This window comes from Ipomoea nil, unplaced genomic scaffold, assembly GCF_001879475.1.
Source record: "Ipomoea nil cultivar Tokyo-kokei standard unplaced genomic scaffold, Asagao_1.1 scaffold2365, whole genome shotgun sequence".
Taxonomy (NCBI): Eukaryota; Viridiplantae; Streptophyta; class Magnoliopsida; order Solanales; family Convolvulaceae; genus Ipomoea; species Ipomoea nil.
The window spans coordinates 1-19,278 of record NW_017618793.1 but is presented as its reverse complement, the minus strand read 5'-3'; the positions used below and the strand labels follow the sequence as shown (position 1 = coordinate 19,278).

General features: G+C 35.2%; 5 protein-coding genes and 1 long non-coding RNA gene across 7 annotated transcripts; 2 read left to right on the top strand and 4 right to left on the bottom strand.

Annotated features, from left to right (window-relative positions):
• Positions 1–1,121: 1,121 nt before the first annotated feature.
• LOC109152092 lies at positions 1,122–12,666 on the bottom strand. The gene is made up of 6 exons (XM_019299668.1): positions 11,497–12,666; positions 10,235–10,834; positions 1,894–2,077; positions 1,678–1,797; positions 1,461–1,604; positions 1,122–1,379 (listed from the first exon to the last, which is right to left on the bottom strand). The coding sequence occupies exons 3-6, from the start codon at positions 2,035–2,037 to the stop codon at positions 1,122–1,124; spliced, it is 666 nt and encodes a 221-aa protein (XP_019155213.1). The 5' UTR covers positions 2,038–2,077; positions 10,235–10,834; positions 11,497–12,666.
• On the top strand, positions 3,672–4,721 carry LOC109152091 (mucin-7-like). Its single transcript, XM_019299667.1, has 2 exons — positions 3,672–3,755; positions 3,963–4,721. The coding sequence occupies exons 1-2, from the start codon at positions 3,672–3,674 to the stop codon at positions 4,719–4,721; spliced, it is 843 nt and encodes a 280-aa protein (XP_019155212.1).
• On the bottom strand, positions 7,300–9,181 carry LOC109152087 (protein FAR1-RELATED SEQUENCE 1-like). 2 transcript variants are annotated; one of them, XM_019299663.1, is made up of 2 exons: positions 8,784–9,181; positions 7,300–8,514 (listed from the first exon to the last, which is right to left on the bottom strand). In XM_019299663.1, exons 1-2 carry the CDS (start codon positions 8,809–8,811, stop codon positions 7,496–7,498), a joined length of 1,047 nt encoding a protein of 348 aa, XP_019155208.1. In that variant the 5' UTR covers positions 8,812–9,181; the 3' UTR covers positions 7,300–7,495. The 2 variants fall into 2 exon arrangements, with proteins under 2 accessions (XP_019155208.1, XP_019155209.1); XM_019299664.1 differs by having other exon boundaries at positions 7,300–8,465.
• Positions 8,869–10,325, bottom strand: LOC109152090 (protein FAR1-RELATED SEQUENCE 5-like). The gene is made up of 3 exons (XM_019299666.1): positions 10,235–10,325; positions 9,895–9,905; positions 8,869–9,843 (listed from the first exon to the last, which is right to left on the bottom strand). The coding sequence occupies exons 1-3, from the start codon at positions 10,323–10,325 to the stop codon at positions 8,869–8,871; spliced, it is 1,077 nt and encodes a 358-aa protein (XP_019155211.1).
• A 362-nt stretch (positions 12,667–13,028) lies between the features above and the next one.
• LOC109152088 lies at positions 13,029–14,986 on the bottom strand. The gene is made up of 2 exons (XR_002049346.1): positions 14,828–14,986; positions 13,029–14,443 (listed from the first exon to the last, which is right to left on the bottom strand). It is a non-coding gene; the product is annotated as an uncharacterized LOC109152088 (long non-coding RNA).
• Positions 14,987–17,320: 2,334 nt separating this feature from the next.
• Positions 17,321–18,403, top strand: LOC109152089. Its single transcript, XM_019299665.1, has one exon. It carries the CDS (start codon positions 17,321–17,323, stop codon positions 18,401–18,403), a length of 1,083 nt encoding a protein of 360 aa, XP_019155210.1.
• The last annotated feature ends 875 nt before the right edge of the window (positions 18,404–19,278 follow it).

The window sequence follows — 19,278 nt, the reverse complement described above, 5'->3', positions numbered from 1 at the left end:
TGTGCTGTTGTAAAGATAAGTTAAAATATCTTCACCGTTGATCTCAAAGATCTAAATTCACGTATTTTTCTTGTATTCGCGTACGGAGGGACAAATTAGTAATTTTGAATAAATTAACTTTCATCGCTGTTCTCCATCGTCGTTCGCATTGCCGGCGACTTTGTTTTTGTTTTTCAAAGAATCGTTCAGTTGTCTATCTTCTCCCAGTCGTTTAGCATTGCGGTGTCCATTGTTGTTGTTTCCAAATCTTTTTCCATTCTCTGTCGCTATATTGTATTTATTTGTCGTGGATCTACATTTGTTCTTTTTCATCTCAGAAAACTGATCTTGTTTATTTGGTTATGAAAATGGAGCACGTTAAGTTATATTTTTGAAGCACACTGCGTAATACGTGCACGCATAGTAAGTGTTAGACGGACCGACGCTCATGAAAGATATATGAGACGCATATTAAACATATAAGAGACGCATATTAAAGAGATCTGACACACATATTAAAGGGATATGAGACGCATATTAAAGAGTTATGAGAGATGATTTATTTTAATTGGTACTCAACTCAACGCACATCAAGATTTGAGGTCCCGCATGTTGTACTTTAATGACACGCATTTAATGGTGAATTTGAACGCACATTAATTTATTTGAATTTGTATTCTTTTTTTTTTATATTTGTTTTTAATAATTATTATTTTCCACGTTATTTTATTATGTAAATGAACGCACAGTAAGATATGAACTTACGCAAGTTGTAATGTAATTTTTAATACCGAATATCAACACATATTAACTTTGTTTTATAAACATGTTAAGAGTTTTTATGTTTATTTTTTTTCTTTATTTTATTTCAATTACTTATTTATGACGAAAATGAACGCACATTAAATTTTTTATAAAGCACGTTCAATGCTAAGTGGACGCATATTATGATTATCATTTGTATTAATTAATAAGGTGATTTTTAATATGCGTCCATGCCACATATAATTTGCGTGAAAATATATATTAATGTGTTTGAAAACCAAAGGAGTTTATATCAAGATGTTGAACTACTGTAATGTCATAAAACCTTTAACACTAAAAAATATTCACTATTTTTCGTCTTTAATACCAGCCTTTAATCAAGACAGTTCATTGATTTCAGCAGTTAAAATTGCTGTTATGTATTTGACCCTGAGGTCTGCAAGATCTGATTGTTTATTTTTACTACTGTCATCTCCCATGTATGTTTGCATGATGCACATTGTAAATACTCCAGAATCGTCTTTCTTCTCGGTATCACTCCATTGCATTAGCATTCGCTGAGGTGTAATCTTTTTTAGTCTGTTTGCAGCACTGTATGAATCCCTCTGGTTCAAATATCTCACAAAGTAGTCTTTCTGCAGATTAATAGAAAAGCATTAAAAACAGAAAAAACTACACTTCATAAAATGTTTTAAAATGTGTGACTTAGTACTCACCAAAAGAAATGGTATATCACCATATTTGGCAATACCAGCACCATCAGCAGAAGAGTTGCCAAGTATGTGTATGGATGTTTGATAAACATCCAAATCAATGCAGATGACATATATTTGATCAGTTGCAATGACTGAGAAAAAGAACTGCATTTTGTACATGTTAGTTCGGAGAAGTTATAAATTCAAATGTAATGTAAGTATGTAGAATTTAATTTACCAAACGATAGTTTGTAGGGTCACCAGTAGCAGTGTCAATGTCATGATTAACACTTTCTTGAAACTTTTCATACAGTTGATCAGTATTGTATGCAGCTGGTTTATACACAATAGAAGATGCCTACAGGAGTATGATAATCTTGTCAGGAATGCAGTATGTGCTCCAAGAAATTTGTTAATGCGCATGAAATCGTAAATCAATAATAAAATAACTTACAACTGGTGTTGTTGAGAAAAAGAATCTTCTTTTGTTAGGATACTTAAAGGTGTAGGTCTCCATGCTATTTAGAATTAAAACCCAAGTATCCAAAACACCAGCTTCTACACGTTCACCCTTCCTCAATGACCTCAACTCAATCATCAGTAAACGTTTCTCTCCATGTTTAAAAGCAAATTCACGCCTACAAAAAATATCAGATATGAAGTAAAAAAAATCAATAAGTAAATAAATAAAAAATGCAAACTTAACTTGTACAATTAATATGGGTGTGTCTTTCTACAAAAATACATGTACCTTAAGTTTTAACAACAATTCACATTAAATAAACAATCAAGTAAATTAAGAACAAAACTCACACATTTTAAGAACAAGACTCACACACATTAACCAGAAAACTCACGCACATTAAGCACACAAATCATTCAATTTAAACTTTTAACATTTGACACAACTTGCACTAAGTAGACACTGACGCACATTAAGTATAAAACTCACGCACACTAGGCATTACAGATACGCACATTAAGCATTACACAAACGCACATTAATCAGAAATCTCAGGCACATTAAGTATAAGACTCACACATCTTAGGAACAAGAATGAAACACCTTAATCACAAAATTCACGCACATTAAGCACACAAATAATGCAATTTAAAGTGTTAAAAACTCACACAACAACCCATGCTAAGTTGACAGTGACGCACATTAAGCATAAATCTCACGCACCTTAGGCATTACAAAAACGCACATTAAGAATTACACAAACGCATATTAATCAGAAATCTCAAGCACATTAAGTATAAGACTCACACACATTATTAACATCTTATAGCACACGGGGAACACTAACATGTTATGAAACTCATTTCATACATAGGAATTTCAACTGTAACTTACCTATTTGTATAATTGGCAGTATAAACCCAGTTGTTGAGCATGATTTCATTAGGAGTGTGCGGTGCAGTGATGTTCAGTTTCATTGTAAAGCATGGAGAGTCCATTGCATATTTCATTTTGCTTTCCACACAGTGTCTCTGCAGTCTCCCCTCAGCAGGTGTTGCTGTTTCCTTTGCAGCTTCGTTAACACTTATCTTGTTTGTATTCTGAATCTTAGGTGTTTCAAATTCTGTGGCAAGAGTACTGTCAGCATGGTGATCTTCGTCACGAGACTTAACCTTGTCATTATTGTTCCCATCCAAAGTAGTCTACTGAAGATCATCAACAATGTAGCAAGCAGCAATATTTAAAACCTCATATGAAATACTTGTTGCTGTCTGTGCTTCCTTTGGATTGGAATTGACAACCGGGTCACTGTAGCACTATCGACATTGCTGCAAGTGGGGCTTGGTATTGGTGTTTTTAAAAGGTCGAAACTGGGAAATTCAAACTGCTGTTCTTCTAAATACTCTTTCCTTTTTTGTATTGCAAGGTCAATTGCAATATATGTTTGTGGATCGCCCCAAAAGGAGTCTTGGCTGCTAAATGCTTCTCGCTCTGCTTGGGAGAGACATGATTGCACGTCTTGAACAACAGGACTGAGTGCCTTTATAGCCATTGAATGCAGGTTTTTTACATTCTGATTGTTTTCAAACATGGCTGGTGAATTTTTTGAGTAGTCAATCAGGTTTACCATCTCATCAGAAAACCTATGCAAAGACTGTGCATAACCAGTGCAGAATTCCTGTTGTAAGAATTAATGTGCGTACGGTTATGACATAATGTGCGTGGAATAGAATCTTTAACTTGCATGCACATGAATTATTGCGTGTGTGATGGTAAAACATAATGTGCTTTCAGTTGAAGTTTCTCTATTTGAAGTTGATGCAGCCTTCACTGGTCCTGCAACTTTCCTGATGGTATGCACTCTGTATATTGACCTATAACCTTATGTGTATTCATGATATACATTATGTACATTGTAGACTATAATTATGTACATCTTTTAATAACTTTATGTGTATCCTACTCTACCAACCTAAACATAAACTGATACTGATTTTGAATGGTTTATCTTCTTCTTTTTGTTTCTCTATTTGAAGTTGGCATACCTAGACAAAGTGCAGGTTAGAGGAGAAATAGTCAGAAAGAGAATTCCCACCATCACTTCATGGACTTCAAGTGATTTGAGGGCAAGGGTCAAGGTTGAAAGAGACATAGGCGGCTTTGGAAAGGGCAAAGTCGTTGAATATATCCCAGATGCACATCAGCCACCACCTCCTCAACTGTCACCACCCCGTGAACTGCCACAAGGTCAGGAAGTTGAAAAGGTCACCACCGCATTGAAAAAGATGACCACGAGCATTATGGAGTTCGGTGAGGTCATGGCAGATGTTGGGGCAAACACCTCTGTTGTTGAGATTATAAAAAATGTGTTCAGCAACTTATCCGCCACTGCCAACCTCACCCCAAGCCCGAATCCAACCCCACCGGAAAACTTACTGCGAGATGATGATATCTACAACCAACCTAGTTTCTTGGATGTGGTTGCTGAACTTGAAGCGGCATTCCTGGCAACATTGAAGAACATGACAACTGCTGACATACCCGCACCAACTTTTAATCTCCTAACGCCAACTAGCCATGACGCTACTCCCGAAGAGGCCCCAAGAAATGCAACTCCACCTGAAACAACACCACCTCCGCCCGAACCCACATCTGAACCCCGAGCAGCAACTCTATCAGCATCACCCACCACACCACCACCACAAACAACCAAAGGAAACACAGCAGCAGCAGCACTTACCCCAATTGCAACACTCTTGGAGAATATCATTGATGACATAGCTGATGGTTCACCCCAATCACTACCAGCAACTGAATAGAAAACTCCAGAACAAATTGAATTTGATAGGTAAAACTCACATATCACTTAACGGTATCCTTATGTGCATTTATCCTTGTTAATTATTTAATCATGTTGTTATGGCTACTGCTTAACACATTAAAACATGTTCCTAATTACTTTTCTGTCTCTACAAAGCATCATTGCTGAATCTGAAGATGATGTTGAAGATGTCAATGTCCGGAAGAGGCCACAGCGAAAGTTCAAAAACCTCCCTCTGGCTTGTCGATCCCCGTACTGGATAAGCAACATTTCAAAGCTCAAGAATGTTTCCGCCAGGGAAAAACTGATCTCAGACTATGCATTCCTGCCATCAGATGAAACTGAGTACCCGTATTAGTATGTATTTCATTTATAACTTGTTATAACAGATGCTTTCAGTTGATATACCACATTATGTGTATTCATGATATTTGTTATGTGTATTCATGATATATGTTATGTGTATTCATTCATAATATTATGTACATTGGTGTTCTCAATTGATATACCACATTATGTGTATTCCTGATATATGTTATGTGTATTCATGGTATATGTTGTGTGTATTCATTCATGATATTATGTACATTGGTGTTCTCAGTTGATATACCACATTATGTGTATTCCTGATATATGTTATGTGTATTCATGTATATGTTATGTGTATTCATTCATGATATTATGTACATTGGTGTCCTGGTTATATGTTATGTGTATTACTTCATGACATTATATTACTTTAAATTGTGAAATGTTTATTTTGTAATATCAACTTGTTTTCGTTTGTTTCCAGTGAAATGTTGTTTTCTGCCCATGATCTGTTTGCAACGAGGGAGGACATTGCAACATTGGCAAATAGACAACTAGCTACAAATATCCTGCAAATCTGGGCACACAGATTGACGGTGCTTGATATGAAAAGATCAATTGATCAACCAAAAAGGATCTGCTTCTCGGAAGCTGCTTACGTAAGTACACATCTACAACTAACGCATTTTTTAAAACAATGTACTATATGACACACAACCTCTTCTTTGCAGATGACGCTTGAAAATGTTGAAATAAAAGCAAGGAATATGGATATAGGTGACTTCTGTGCAAATATTGACTACCAGTTGAGGGGGACTGCAATTGATATCACAGATGCAAGTCTTGTAAGTAAAACAATATATATATATATATATATATATATATATATATATATATATATATATATATATATATATATATATATGAATTTTAAGATTATTGAATTTATGTATGTATTTGACACAATTTGTTAAATACCTTTTAATTATTCATTTCAGGTTTTCTTTACAATCTTGAGGCGCAATCACTACTACTTGATGTGCTTTAACATCCCCAAGTCAAAACTTCAGATCATTGATAACAAGCTAATGCCCAAGGGAATACCAAATACGAACAGATATGAGAACTGCCCGGCTAAGTTGGTAAGATAAACTAATACTCCTATTAAATATCTATACACTGTAGTTTAATATTTACATTACTTAAATTAATTAAACACTGCAATTACTATAATGTGCAGAAAACAGTTTTCTACAAATACCTCCAATCGAAGAAAAACACCCTTGCAAGAAAAGTGAAGAATATCGAAGCTGAGTGCATTCACATGCCATGGCAAAATGAAGAGAACACAACAGATTGTGGTGTGTATTGCATGCGCCACATGGAAACTTACAAAGGGACTGCAGTAGACAAATGGGAAACAGGTTTCGTAGGGGGTGATAGTGATGTAAGTAATAATCAACTTTGTTCTACATTACACATGTTATCTCTTGTTTCTTCTAATTTTAACATGTATCTTTTGTTTACTGTAGGCTGCTTTCATTACATCGCTTAGAGCAAAATATGCAGCAAACATCATCATGTGAAAGAAAAACGAATACATGGAAACAGTCATGCAATCAGCAAGGGACAACTACAAGAAAGAGAAGTGAAACTACTAACCACAATCTGTAAAAATCAGTTCTGCTAATCCAAACACATGGTTACTTGTATTTTTGGTTCAATTTCTAGAAGTTTCAGTTGATAAACAATTATCAAAAATTTGTATATGCTCCTTTTGGTAATCCAATCTAATGTTTACTTGTATTCTATATTTTTCATATTCCCCAATATAGTTTTGTGCATAATCAATGCATATACTACAAAAACTGTGAACTATCAAAAATTGTACATAATCATATGAAGTAATACACATAACCCATATAATGAATACACACAAACTTTCAAACAGTGCACATACTACTAAAAAAAGTCTAACAAATATTTTGTTTCTGCTAATATATATAATCAAACATCCTACTGAATATAAACATGTACATAATACACATATGACCAAGCATATCATTTCCCTATACTGATAACTGCAAATCTAAAAAAGAAATGTACATAAATAAATAAAAGTAATTAACACAAATAAAAATGTACATAATCATATGAAGTAATACACATACAGTATATAAGGAATACACATAAAGTATATAATTAATACACATAAACTTTTAAAACAGCACATATCATAATAAAAGTCTATTTTATTACTGCTGAGTTATGTGATTTAACATCGTTCTGTACGTGATACATATTACTACGATGATTAACACTAACATGTGCTTTAATTATCATCCATGCTTGACATTGTGCTAACGTGACAAAAACTAGAACCTCCGGAACTTGGGTGCACAAGATATCCATCGCCTGCAATATTTAAAATATCACCCTCAACTTGAGACTGAACAGCAGATTTTATTTTGGAAGCAACCATATTTGCAAGATGCTTCCGTCCCCTTGCTTGTTATATTTCTTTGAAATAACACTGCTCACCCTCCTATTCCGCAACCCTTTCATCCGCCTAGTAGATGGATCCTTTATAACACCACTTGTCGATCCTATGTCACAATCTTCAAATAAACTGCCACCACATTCAGCTTCAAGTCTTCTCTTTGCATCTGCAATTGCTTCTTCACAAATCTTCCGTCCTTCGATATTTTCCTGACTATAAACAGCAAGCCTCTGAAATTTCCTAATGATTTCTAATAACCAAACAGAAGATGCACCATTACCACTATCAACTCTAGACATTATATCAACATTATCAACTTCAAAAAATTTTTTAGTCCACCTCTTCAAAATATACTTCTCGGGTTCTTCAGAAACACAATGCACATTTAGAATGCGTAAACAATGACAGCACAAAATCCCCAATTCAGTAAACAACTTGCAACTACATCCAATGTCCATTTGTCTACTATTAAACACCACTTCATGCCTAATAATATCAACATCAGGCCTCCAGACATGATACTTATACACACCATCTTCCAACATCACACACTCTTGATAGCATGATCCACCTTTCAAAAATTGTTCTTCAAACAAATAGTATATCTCAATTGTATAAATTTCCCTAGCATGCAACAGAATCTTAACATTATCCATCACCATTGTGGGTACACCTTGTGAACACCGAACATCTTCCCAATTCTCTCTACTTCTCCACTCTGATATGACCCCAACAAAAGAGTTATAAAAATCACACAAACCAGATGTCTTGGACAACCTTCTAGAAATAGAGTGATTGGTGGTCTCACTCCTTTGAGAAGATAAAATCTCACCCGAAAAATAATCTTTATTAAAAGCAGGACACCATTTTTCTCTACACCCATACAACTTTTCAATCCAGTGATTATTGTGACATTTATATGTTGTAACCATCCTGAAATAACATGCCATGATTATTGTGACATTTATATGTTGTAACCATCCTGAAATAACATGCCATAGATATATTAAAGTAAACCTACAAGCATGTCAGTATATAACATACAGAACAGACTAATGTACATAATCTTATACATGAATACACATAAACTATCAAACAGATACACATAAACTTGATCCAGAAAAATAATTCCGTATTCTGTATAATATAATCTACAACTATTCATTCAATGATAATCCATGTGTAAACTAATAATAAAAACAAACAAAAAAAAATAAAAATAAAATAACGAAGCATACATCAGACACGTACCTCGTCCAGTAAAATTCAAACTCCGCATCTGTATCCGTATACTTCAACAAGCAATTGAATATATCTAGGAAATCTTTTTGATTTCTTAACCCCCTTTAATGTGCTTCTTTGAGTTCTCGTCAATATGCCATATACATAGCCGATGTCGTGAACTTGGAAAAACTTGAACAATTGCAGCAGCCATAGCAGCACATTGATCAGTCATTATGCTTTGTGGACTTTTGTAATCCATAGATCTCAAAAATGTCTTAAACAACCATACAAATAACTCAATCTTCTCATTCATCAAAAAACCGCATCCAAACATAACATTCATGCAATGGTTATTCATGCCAACAAAAGGTCCACAAATCATGTCATATTTGTTAGTACGATATGTTGTATCGTGAACTAGCAAATCCCCGAACAAATCATAGTATCTCCTCATCCATCCATCCCTCCAAAAAAAACTACACAACCTTGACTCCAAATCCACCTCAAAATCAAAGTAAAAATCCCTTTCACTTGACTGCCTCCGTTTGAATATTTCAATCAATGTGTTTGAATCGGTACTATCCAATTTGTTCAATGCATCGGTACATAGAGAATTATATGCATCCCCACTTGTAAACCCAACAAGTGGTGATCCCCCTGATTGTGTTTTAAGTAATCTTACACCATCTGCAACAGACACACCACTGCTCTTCAAATCAGTAAGATATGATATATGATTCCTAGACACCATCCTATGTGACCTTAGAAGGTAACTCTTGCTTGGTGGAACCAATTCATGATTATGCAACTTCTCATGCTTCGAAACAATCCACATCCCATTCTCATGTAAATCGAATTGGACAAATGCACCACAACCTGTACGACCATCAATTTTAGAATAACACCCTTTTCCTGTACTCCTTTTAAAACCATCTTTCGAACAATGGAACATCTTCGTTTTCATTGTTTTTGTAGCAGAACTATATCTTTGCTTACCCCTCCTCACGCTAAAACCTACTCTAAAGGCATAATCATTATACATGTCATATGCTTCATCAACCGAACACACTGACATCCCTACCAAATCCTGATCAGTTGCAAATAACATACATTTTAACTACCCATACTGTTAATGTACATAATCCATATCTACAATACACATAAACATATGGCACAATACACATAATCATTAAAATACATAAAACCTATATCGCATACTGTTAATGTACATAATCCATAACTACAATACACATACACATATGGCACAATCACATAATCATAAAACCAAACAAATCAAACCATATAATACACGTACAACCTCACTGAAACAACAACTTCAAATCAAACCATACTAACATCCAAAACAACCACAATCAAACAGAAATTCTATATCAATTCTTATATAATTCAACACCGAGTTCAATATATTCATCATACATCAAACACAAATACAAAATAAAATCTTAAAAATCAAATACCTGGATTAGCATCCTCTGTATCTACCACTCCAACAGGATCAGTTGTATGCTCTGTCTCCGCCACATCCTGCTGTGCAATCGAATCAGACATGGCTTCCATCCAACAATTGCAAAATACGACGCAAATCGAACAATCAGGTAGCTCTCGTGTTCTCTAATCCAATATGCATGATCGGCGCGACGACATCATGTCTTTAGAGCCGCTCTCTCACTTCCCTCTTCTTACCGTTTGACGGCGTTAACAGACTAATAAAAAAAAATCCGTTACATAACAATTCCATACGGCGTCGTTTTGATGCTGGGCGTACATGGCTCTATACACCGGGGTGTATGGTATAAATTGCCGAGCAACATAAGCTCTCTGAGGCTGCAATTAAGGGAGAAGCAGGAGCTTTGGCAGGACTACTGAATAAGGGGATCTCATTTGCGGATATAATAGCGGGTAAGCCTTCCACTTCTAATTTTCATTGAATAGCGAATGAATGTGTTAACTCATACTGCTCATAGTGTGCACCAATTGATTGTATAAATCAAATGGGAATGTGGGCGTACCATTGACTGAATCTACAAAACCTAGCAATAATAATTCATACCTGCAAACTGTTTGTGAAAATGTCAAGGTGAATTCTACAAATAATTTGGTCAGGGAAGGGAAGATGCTACAATTAACAAAGAAGCATGTGCTGAAAAAAAACACATTTCTGCAAATAGAGGTATGCATACGTGATTTCAATGCTTAATTCAACTTATATGTTATACTTATTTCAATTATGGTTGTTACCTCTTATTGAAATCTTCTTTATCATTTTACCATTTGTATGCTGAAAAAATTTTCAAACATAGAATAGATTGTGTTTATTTATTATACTTTGAAATGTTGTAGGAGAAAAATATTCATAGAATGCAAGTTTCACACAATCAAGAAGAACAATCCTGTCTTCCCAGATAAGTAAGCTGATGGGAGTAATATGAGGACAAGTTCGAAAGGCAGAATGTACACCAACAGTGGCCAGATAAGAAGTTTTTTAAATTATCTAAATTAGTTCTTATCTAATCCAAGTGTAGATTAGATCTATACTGTATTTTATATATTAGCAAGCAAATTGATGTGGAATACAAATAAAGTTTGTAAAGAAACAGGTAAATTACAAATACAAATATTTCATGAGTGATAGAATTAACACTTAAAATCACATTTGAGCAACCAATTTGTAAAAAGAAACACCTACTACATGAATCTTTAAATGTTAAATCACACATACCTAGTGTGAAACACCTACTCCCAATTGTGGATGAATCTGTTCCTTCTTCCATCTCTAAGCTGGGGATGTAGTTCAAAAACCAATTTAGAAATTCGTAGGATATGTGTCAATATATCAATATATAGTAGTAAAAACAAAAAATAAAAAAGAAAGCCAACTGCGATTCTAAAATGAATCATCTAGAATCGCACAAATCTCTCGGAAAACAACTATGAACTACAATCAAAGTTAAAAATCATGGAATGGAGAAGCTAATACTAATTTAAAGTCTCAGATTTGATGATATATCAAACATGCATCTATCTATTTTGAAGATATGAGGAAAATGTAGTTTAAATCACACATGCGATTAGAAAAAACCCAAGATTTATAGACAATCAGAAATTCTTAACTGTTTAGATATTAAGGACCTAAATTAAGCACAGATCTGGAAATGTAATTGCTGGTATAAATATTAGGAAAATGTAGTTTAAATCACACATGCGATTAGAAAAAACCAAAGATTTATAGACAACAGGATAACCCTCTAGATATTGAGGACCTAAATTAAACACAGATCTGGAAATGTAATCGTTGGCATAGATATGAGGAAAATGTAGTTTAAATCACACATGCAATTAGAAAAAACCCAAGATTTATAGACAATAAAAAATTCTTAACTGTTTAGAAATTAAGGATCTAAATTAAACATAGATCTGGAAATGTAATTACTGGCATATGTAGTAGGTAATGATTAAAATAGGTTTAATCAAACTTAGCTTTTAGATTCCGAGCATGGTGAGTATCTGTTCTCCCAGGTTCTGTATTGATGCAGTTTTCTTGAATTTCTTCTTGATTGAGAGAACTCATACTAACTATAAAGAGTACCAATATATGAGAATGTAAAAACAAGCCTTGATCCATCTATAGAACATGTCCAGCTGACAGAGATCAAATTGAACCAAGTTTCTGATCTCAGTTGCAGAGGAGAACATTGGCGAGCTAAGGAAGACGACTCAAATAATTAGAGGAGAAGAATCTTGAAAATTGAAATAGATATCTAACTCTACACTTTATACTTACAAGAAACAGTAATTACTTAAGAAGAGAATGTAGTCACATACTATGTCAAAAGTATGTAGGGAGCAAAATTATAAAGTGTCATCAAGTCTATAATAGTATATATTATACTGTGAAAGAAAAGATGAGGTACCATATTGATATCAGCAACCCAGTCTGTAATAGTGTGTACTGTGAATGTAAAAGTAGAAACTTGGAAAAACAAATTGTGCAAAGTTTACATCAACTTAAATTTCAAAATACATGTGTGATAAATAAACAGATCAATACATCCTACTACTACTCAGTGTTCCGTACGCATGCTGTGCTCTTCAGCATAGACAACTTAGGGAATATTCTGTATATAAAATCAGAATTTGGCAGTATCATTTAAAAAAAACTACAAAGGGATGTTACTCTGAACTGCATGACACACAGTAAGCACTTAAATACTGAGTAGAATAATAGTATGAACTATGTTGCAAAGGTAGAAATCAAAATGGTAGTGTGTCATAAAGACTCTAATAGTATATCTTCAAAGTACAAACAATAGAAATTGAAACAAAAACTACAGTTTTCTACTTGCAATTCAATCGTTCTGAGATGGATAAGTGATTGGATAGTAGCAACCCAGGCTCATTGTGATTGGGGTACATGAACTTCAATTTAAAGATACACGTGATAATTTCAAAGATCCATATTCAGACTCCTACTCAGTGTTAGGTAAGCATTCTGCGGTCCATAGTAGAGAACTTAATAAGTATTCTGTATATAGCATCAAAAGTAAATTTCATCATTTGCAAAAACTAGGATGTGATGTTAGTAAATAAGCAGGACACACAACAGACAAAACATACAAGTATCACATATATAAAGTAGATGTGAAACACTATGCAATTAGATGTGCGACAAAAGAAAGTACAAGTAGATAAAATTTAACCTGATAATTCAACTTGGATAAATTTCAATCATGCACATTAAAGGTGGGACAAAACTTTTAGTATCATACTATCATTACTAAGAAAGTCTAATGCTATGAGCAATTCCACCAAGAAATTGAAAGTATTTTGTAGGTAATCGGAGTATAAAACGGCCACTCCAGCAAATACACCTCCAAATAGTGAACATACCCACCTTTGTAAGAAATTCATACACAAAAATGATCTGCATGTGCTTTCCAAGTCACTATTTCCAAAGATCCATACTCTAAGAGGACTTGGGATGTATTGATCATGTAGAAATCAAGCTTAAACTGTTAGGGTTGCCTGTATCTAATAAAATTAGGATGATTTGTTTCATAGAATATAAATTAATAGAATGATATAGTATAAAACTTACCTTGGCTGCAAGATTCAACTTAGAAATTTCAAGGAAACTGCTACAATCTACACATCTAAAATAGGGCTTGAAAAACCACGAAAACTATGATATACGACCATATGCTCTTGCGATTGACAAGAATCGCAAGCGAGCTGTGTGGTATGGAGTAGGATTCGAGCTAAAATGGTGGAGTTTCAGAGTGACGAAACAGAAAGCGCAGAGACGATGAAGGTAAAGTGAACCTTCTGGAAATGGAACCGATGGATTGACAGAGATAGAGGCACGGTGACAATTGTATTTTAAAATATTATTAATATTAATAATTAAGACACAGTTTCCAAATACATCAAACCAACTATATATATGTACTCCAAAATCAAGAGTTGCAGTTCCAAGTGACTCTAACATAATTAAAATACTATGAGCAAAATGCCTATATGGAGTTTAATTTTTGAAATTATATGGAGCAGAAAATAAGCTCAGATTTGGTAATGGAGAAACCATACCGCCATGGCTGCAGACCGGGAGTTTGCCCCGGGTCGGGTCCCTCCATCCCGATGAACTGTAGAAAAATCATCATCAACCCAGCCTACATAACCAATAATAATAGCTGAAACAACAACAACACAAACATGAACAGGAAACAGTTGATCCGAAGGTTCAAGCCGAATCTAACGTGGATAATTTCACTGCAAACCCGAGGTTTAATTAGATCATCAATGGCTGCCCATAAGATAAGCCGTAAAAATTCATAGCTTTGGAGTTGATGAATGGTGAATACGATCATTGTATGAGAGAACTAAACTAAATCTATTAAAAATATATATAGATTCAAGATGAGATGAAGGAGTTTACAGTGGACTATCCAGATTCGAATGCATGCAATTATCCCCTTAAACCAGAAAATTTTTCAATTTGAGAAAAATATTACCAATTTTATGACCATCAGAACAGACCCATATATCAAACGAACCTGCGTCTTGAATTTTCCAGATTTGGTAGGCCATATTCATCTTCTTCAATCTAATATACCTGACAAAACCACTCAGACAGTTGGAATTTCTGGATTGCTTCTCAGAGATTAGCTAGGAAAGAACCCTAACTTAAAAAAAAAAAAAAAAAAAAGAAAAAAAAAAAAGAAAAAAAAAAAAGCAGTAGAGGTAGATCTCCAATGGAAAATATGTAGTGTGTAAATCACTAAACTTAGCTTAAGTATTGTGAGGAGTGTCTAGAGAGTTCTTAGTTTGTGAGCTTAAGAGAGGCGAGATGCAGAGGTGCAGTGAGTGAGAGTGAAGATGATTCTAGAAAGAATTAATTTCACTTTTGGTCCCACGACTTTAGAGGATCTATCACTTTTGGTGCACAACTTTAAAAGTTTTCAATTTTGGTGCCTAACTTTGTTGTTTTTATCAATTTTGGTCCTTTCAACCAAATTGACGACGAAATATTGCCGGATTTTATATTTTTAGGGGTAAAATCGTCATCCTAAGGAAACATCTTCAATATCTAAACAAAATCACTCTAAAATCATATCTATAGGTGTTTGATCGATGAGAATAATTGAGAAGACGGACAGAAACTAGACACAGATCTATGAGATTTATAGCATCGACGATTGCCAAACTCTTATATTTCTCTTAACATGATTTTTCTTTTGTTTAGATATTGAATATTTTTCTTTGGGATGACGATTTTGCCCCTAAAATGTAAAATTCGGCAATATTTCGCTGTCAATTTGGTCGAAAGGACCAAAATTGATAAAACAACAAAATTAGACACCAAAATTGAAAAAATTTAAAGTTGTGCATCAAAAATGATAGAACCTCTAAAGTCGTCGGACCAAAAGTGAAATTAGTTCATTCTGAAAACTAAGCTATTAGTTCTGATTAGTATCTTATATTGTACTTTAATTGTGAAATTGAATTTCAATATAAAATTCAAATATTCCAAATTTAATAATATTGCAATATTACAAATTTTAATAATTTGTAATATTAATTTTAATAGTTTGTAATTTACGCTCAGATTCCATATATGTTTGTGTATAGATATTTAATTGTATAGTGGTTTTAGGCAAATTATGTTGTGCAACTGTGTGCATTATGCATGGTACATACGGAATTGGATCCATAATTTTTCTACTATAAATCCATACTTTTTATATTATAGATTCATAATTTCTATATTATAAATTCATAATTTTTGAACTCTATATTCACAATTACAGAACTCTATGTTCATAATTTTCAATATTTATATTCTCAATTGTTGAACTCTGTATTCACAAATCACTGAACTATATGTTCATAATTTGATAACTATACAGTATAGAAATTATGAATCTATAGTATAGAAATTATGAATCTATAGTATGGAAATTATGAATTTATAGTTTAGAAACTATGAATCTACAGTATAGAAATTATGGATCTATAGTATAGAAATTATGGATCTATAGTATAAATTTTTGCAATTGATTACTTTTATGAAAATCAAATTTAATATAAAAACTACTAAACTTTTATTACTGTATAAGTCATATCCGTGCATCGCACATGTACAATAATCAAGTAGTACTCTATCTAACGTTAAGCGTTTTTATATAATTTAAATTTATTATAAGCCCGCAGAAGTTAAATACACACAATCTTTGTCTTTGCGTGCTTCTGATGGCGGCACCGCCGGGGGCCGCGCGCCCCTCACCGCACTTTTGCTGATATTCTATCGAAATCATCTGAATCCTCGCCTCTCCGGCCGCCGAGGCGTTATAAGGGTATGCCCGCGGTCTCCTTCTCAGACGACGACGTACAACAATTCTCTGAGAAGTTTCGTTTTGCACTAGTAGGCAAATTCGCAAAAAGTCGCCGCCGATGGCTGATCTTCGCAAGACTTTTGACCAAATTGGCTTTGGTGGCGCCTTCACTCTAGGCCTGATCGATCAGAGGCACATTCTGATAAACTTTGATCATGAGATCGATTTCCAGCGCTGCTGGCTTCGAAAGACATGGTCGATCAAGGGATCCCTCATGCGAGTCTTTCGCTGGACGCCAGATTTTCGCCCGGATGTTGAGTCTCCATTATTCCTGTTTGGCTAGCGTTGGAAGGCTTGCCGGCTCATCTCCACGACAAGCGGGCCATTTACTCGATTGCTAATCTGGTGGGCAACCCCTTAAAGTCGACACCTCACCTTAGTACCTAACCGCCCGTCGGTAGCTAGGGTGTGTGTGGAGCTCAACGTAAGTTTACCTCTCGTCGAACAAGTCTGGATCAATAATGGCTCTTACGGAGGTTTTACGCAGAGGATAGTCCATGAATTTGTACCACCATATTGCTTGGGGTGCCGAAAATTTGGGCATCAGGACTCAGAATGCGTTCTCAATCTTCAATTCATTCGTGATGCTCCCACTGGCCATCAGAATGAACCAGCGCCCCTCAAACAGCCGCATATTGTCCCTCCGAGAAAAAGATGGCGTCTAGTAAATCATTCAGCATACAATGCGCTTCGACCGACAGGTGGTCGCTGTCTTTCCGCCTCCTGTATCTGGGGCGGGGGCTGCCTTCAAAAGTGTCTATTTTCATGTGGAGATTGCTACGCCGTTTGCTGCCGTTTCCAGATACTCTACAGCGGTTTGGTTTTTCAATGCCCTCGGTATGCCCATTTTGCCGGAGGGATTCTGCCAGTCTAGATCACTGCCTCCTCAGTTGTGCTAGCGTACAAGATGTCTGGATTTATTTTGCTGATATTTTTGCATTGTCGAGGGCCGTTGCCAGCTCGATACGTTCGCAGTGTCACTCATGGTGGTTATTGGCTCCAGCCAGATCTGCTACAATGTTTTATGCGCAACTGCTCCCCTGCCTCATCTTATGGTTCCTATGGAAGGCCTACAATGTCTGCCTTCACGAGGGTACTGCTTTTTCACCAGCCGGCTCCATTCACATGATTAAGAGGGAGGCCTTTTTAATATCTCTGTCTCACCCGATTAAAAAGAGTGGGGGCAATGGTGACTTCCTTGTATCGGCTGGTCTCGTTACGGGCTTTGCTGCCCCGCTGCAGCGTACAACAATTTGGGTAAAATGGCTTCACCCACCCGAAGGAAGATTGAAATTAAACACAGATGCTATTTTTTCGGATGCTGGGGCAGCGGGTGGAGCATGCGTTCGGGGATCTCGTGGCCAACTGATTGTAGGCTTATGCTTCCGCTTTGAGGCCTCGTCAGCCATGGAAGCGGAAACTCTATCTCTTCAGCTGGCTGTACAATGGTGTGCTGCCTTTGCCATGGCTCCTTTTGCTGTGGAAGTCGACTCTCTCTCTCTTGCCAACTTGATCTCTGCGCACGATACAAGGATTCCTTGGAGAATTGAGCCAGCAGTTTCTTACGTTCGATCCACTCTTAGTTTATGGGGTTCCAGTATTCGACATATTTACAGGGAAGCCAATCACGTTGCGGACGCTCTTGCAACAGCTGGCCTCGGTTTTAACACTTCAAAAATTTTCATACTTTACACTCACTGCCTTCTGCGGCTAAGCTGGCCTTATTTTTTGATGTAAGGGGTTTTGCCACGCATCGGGCTATTCGTCGCCAATAAAACATGTTTTTCGTTGAAAAAAAAAAGTTAAATACACACACACACACATATATGGGAAAAAGTTTCCATGCGATAGATTCATATCATAATAATATATTTTATTATTAACATTTGCTTATTTAATATAATTATAAACAGTTAATGAAGGGTAATTGTACTATACCCAACTACTCCATCACCAATATTTGCAATCCACAATGATTGTGTAACAAATAAGTTATCATTTACAAAAATAAGCCACCACCCAACGATTAATTAAAAGTAATAATTACAAATTAAAAGTATTTAAGTATAGCAAATTTTACTTGGTGTGGGAGTATAGTTTTGCTCTGAAAATCTAGAATGACACAATCCTCCAAGTAAAATTTGTTATACTTAAATATTTTTAATTTGTAGTTATTACTTTTAATTAATCGTTGGGTGGTGCTTATTTTTTGTAAATGATAACTTATTTGTTACACAATCATTGCGGATTGCAAATATTGGTGATGGAGGAGTAGTTGGGAATTCATCTGACGGTGAAGTCGATATTACTATTCCCGACCATTTTTTGTTGCACTGTAATGATGATCCCATTGGTACAATTGTTGATAGCACATTTCTTATGTTTTGTAGTGGTAACACTGATTTCAACTATTTTCATAATCATGCTATTTTGACTCCAACTCTAGATGTAGTATATAAATTTTAACCGCATTAGTTCACACAAATTGTAACATAACATACACACAATTAATACTTTTTAATTTACATACCGTGCAGCGCACGGGTCAAATACTAGTAGTTCGTAATAACATAAAGAAGTAAACAGTCCGACTCGGCGACTCCACTCGCACA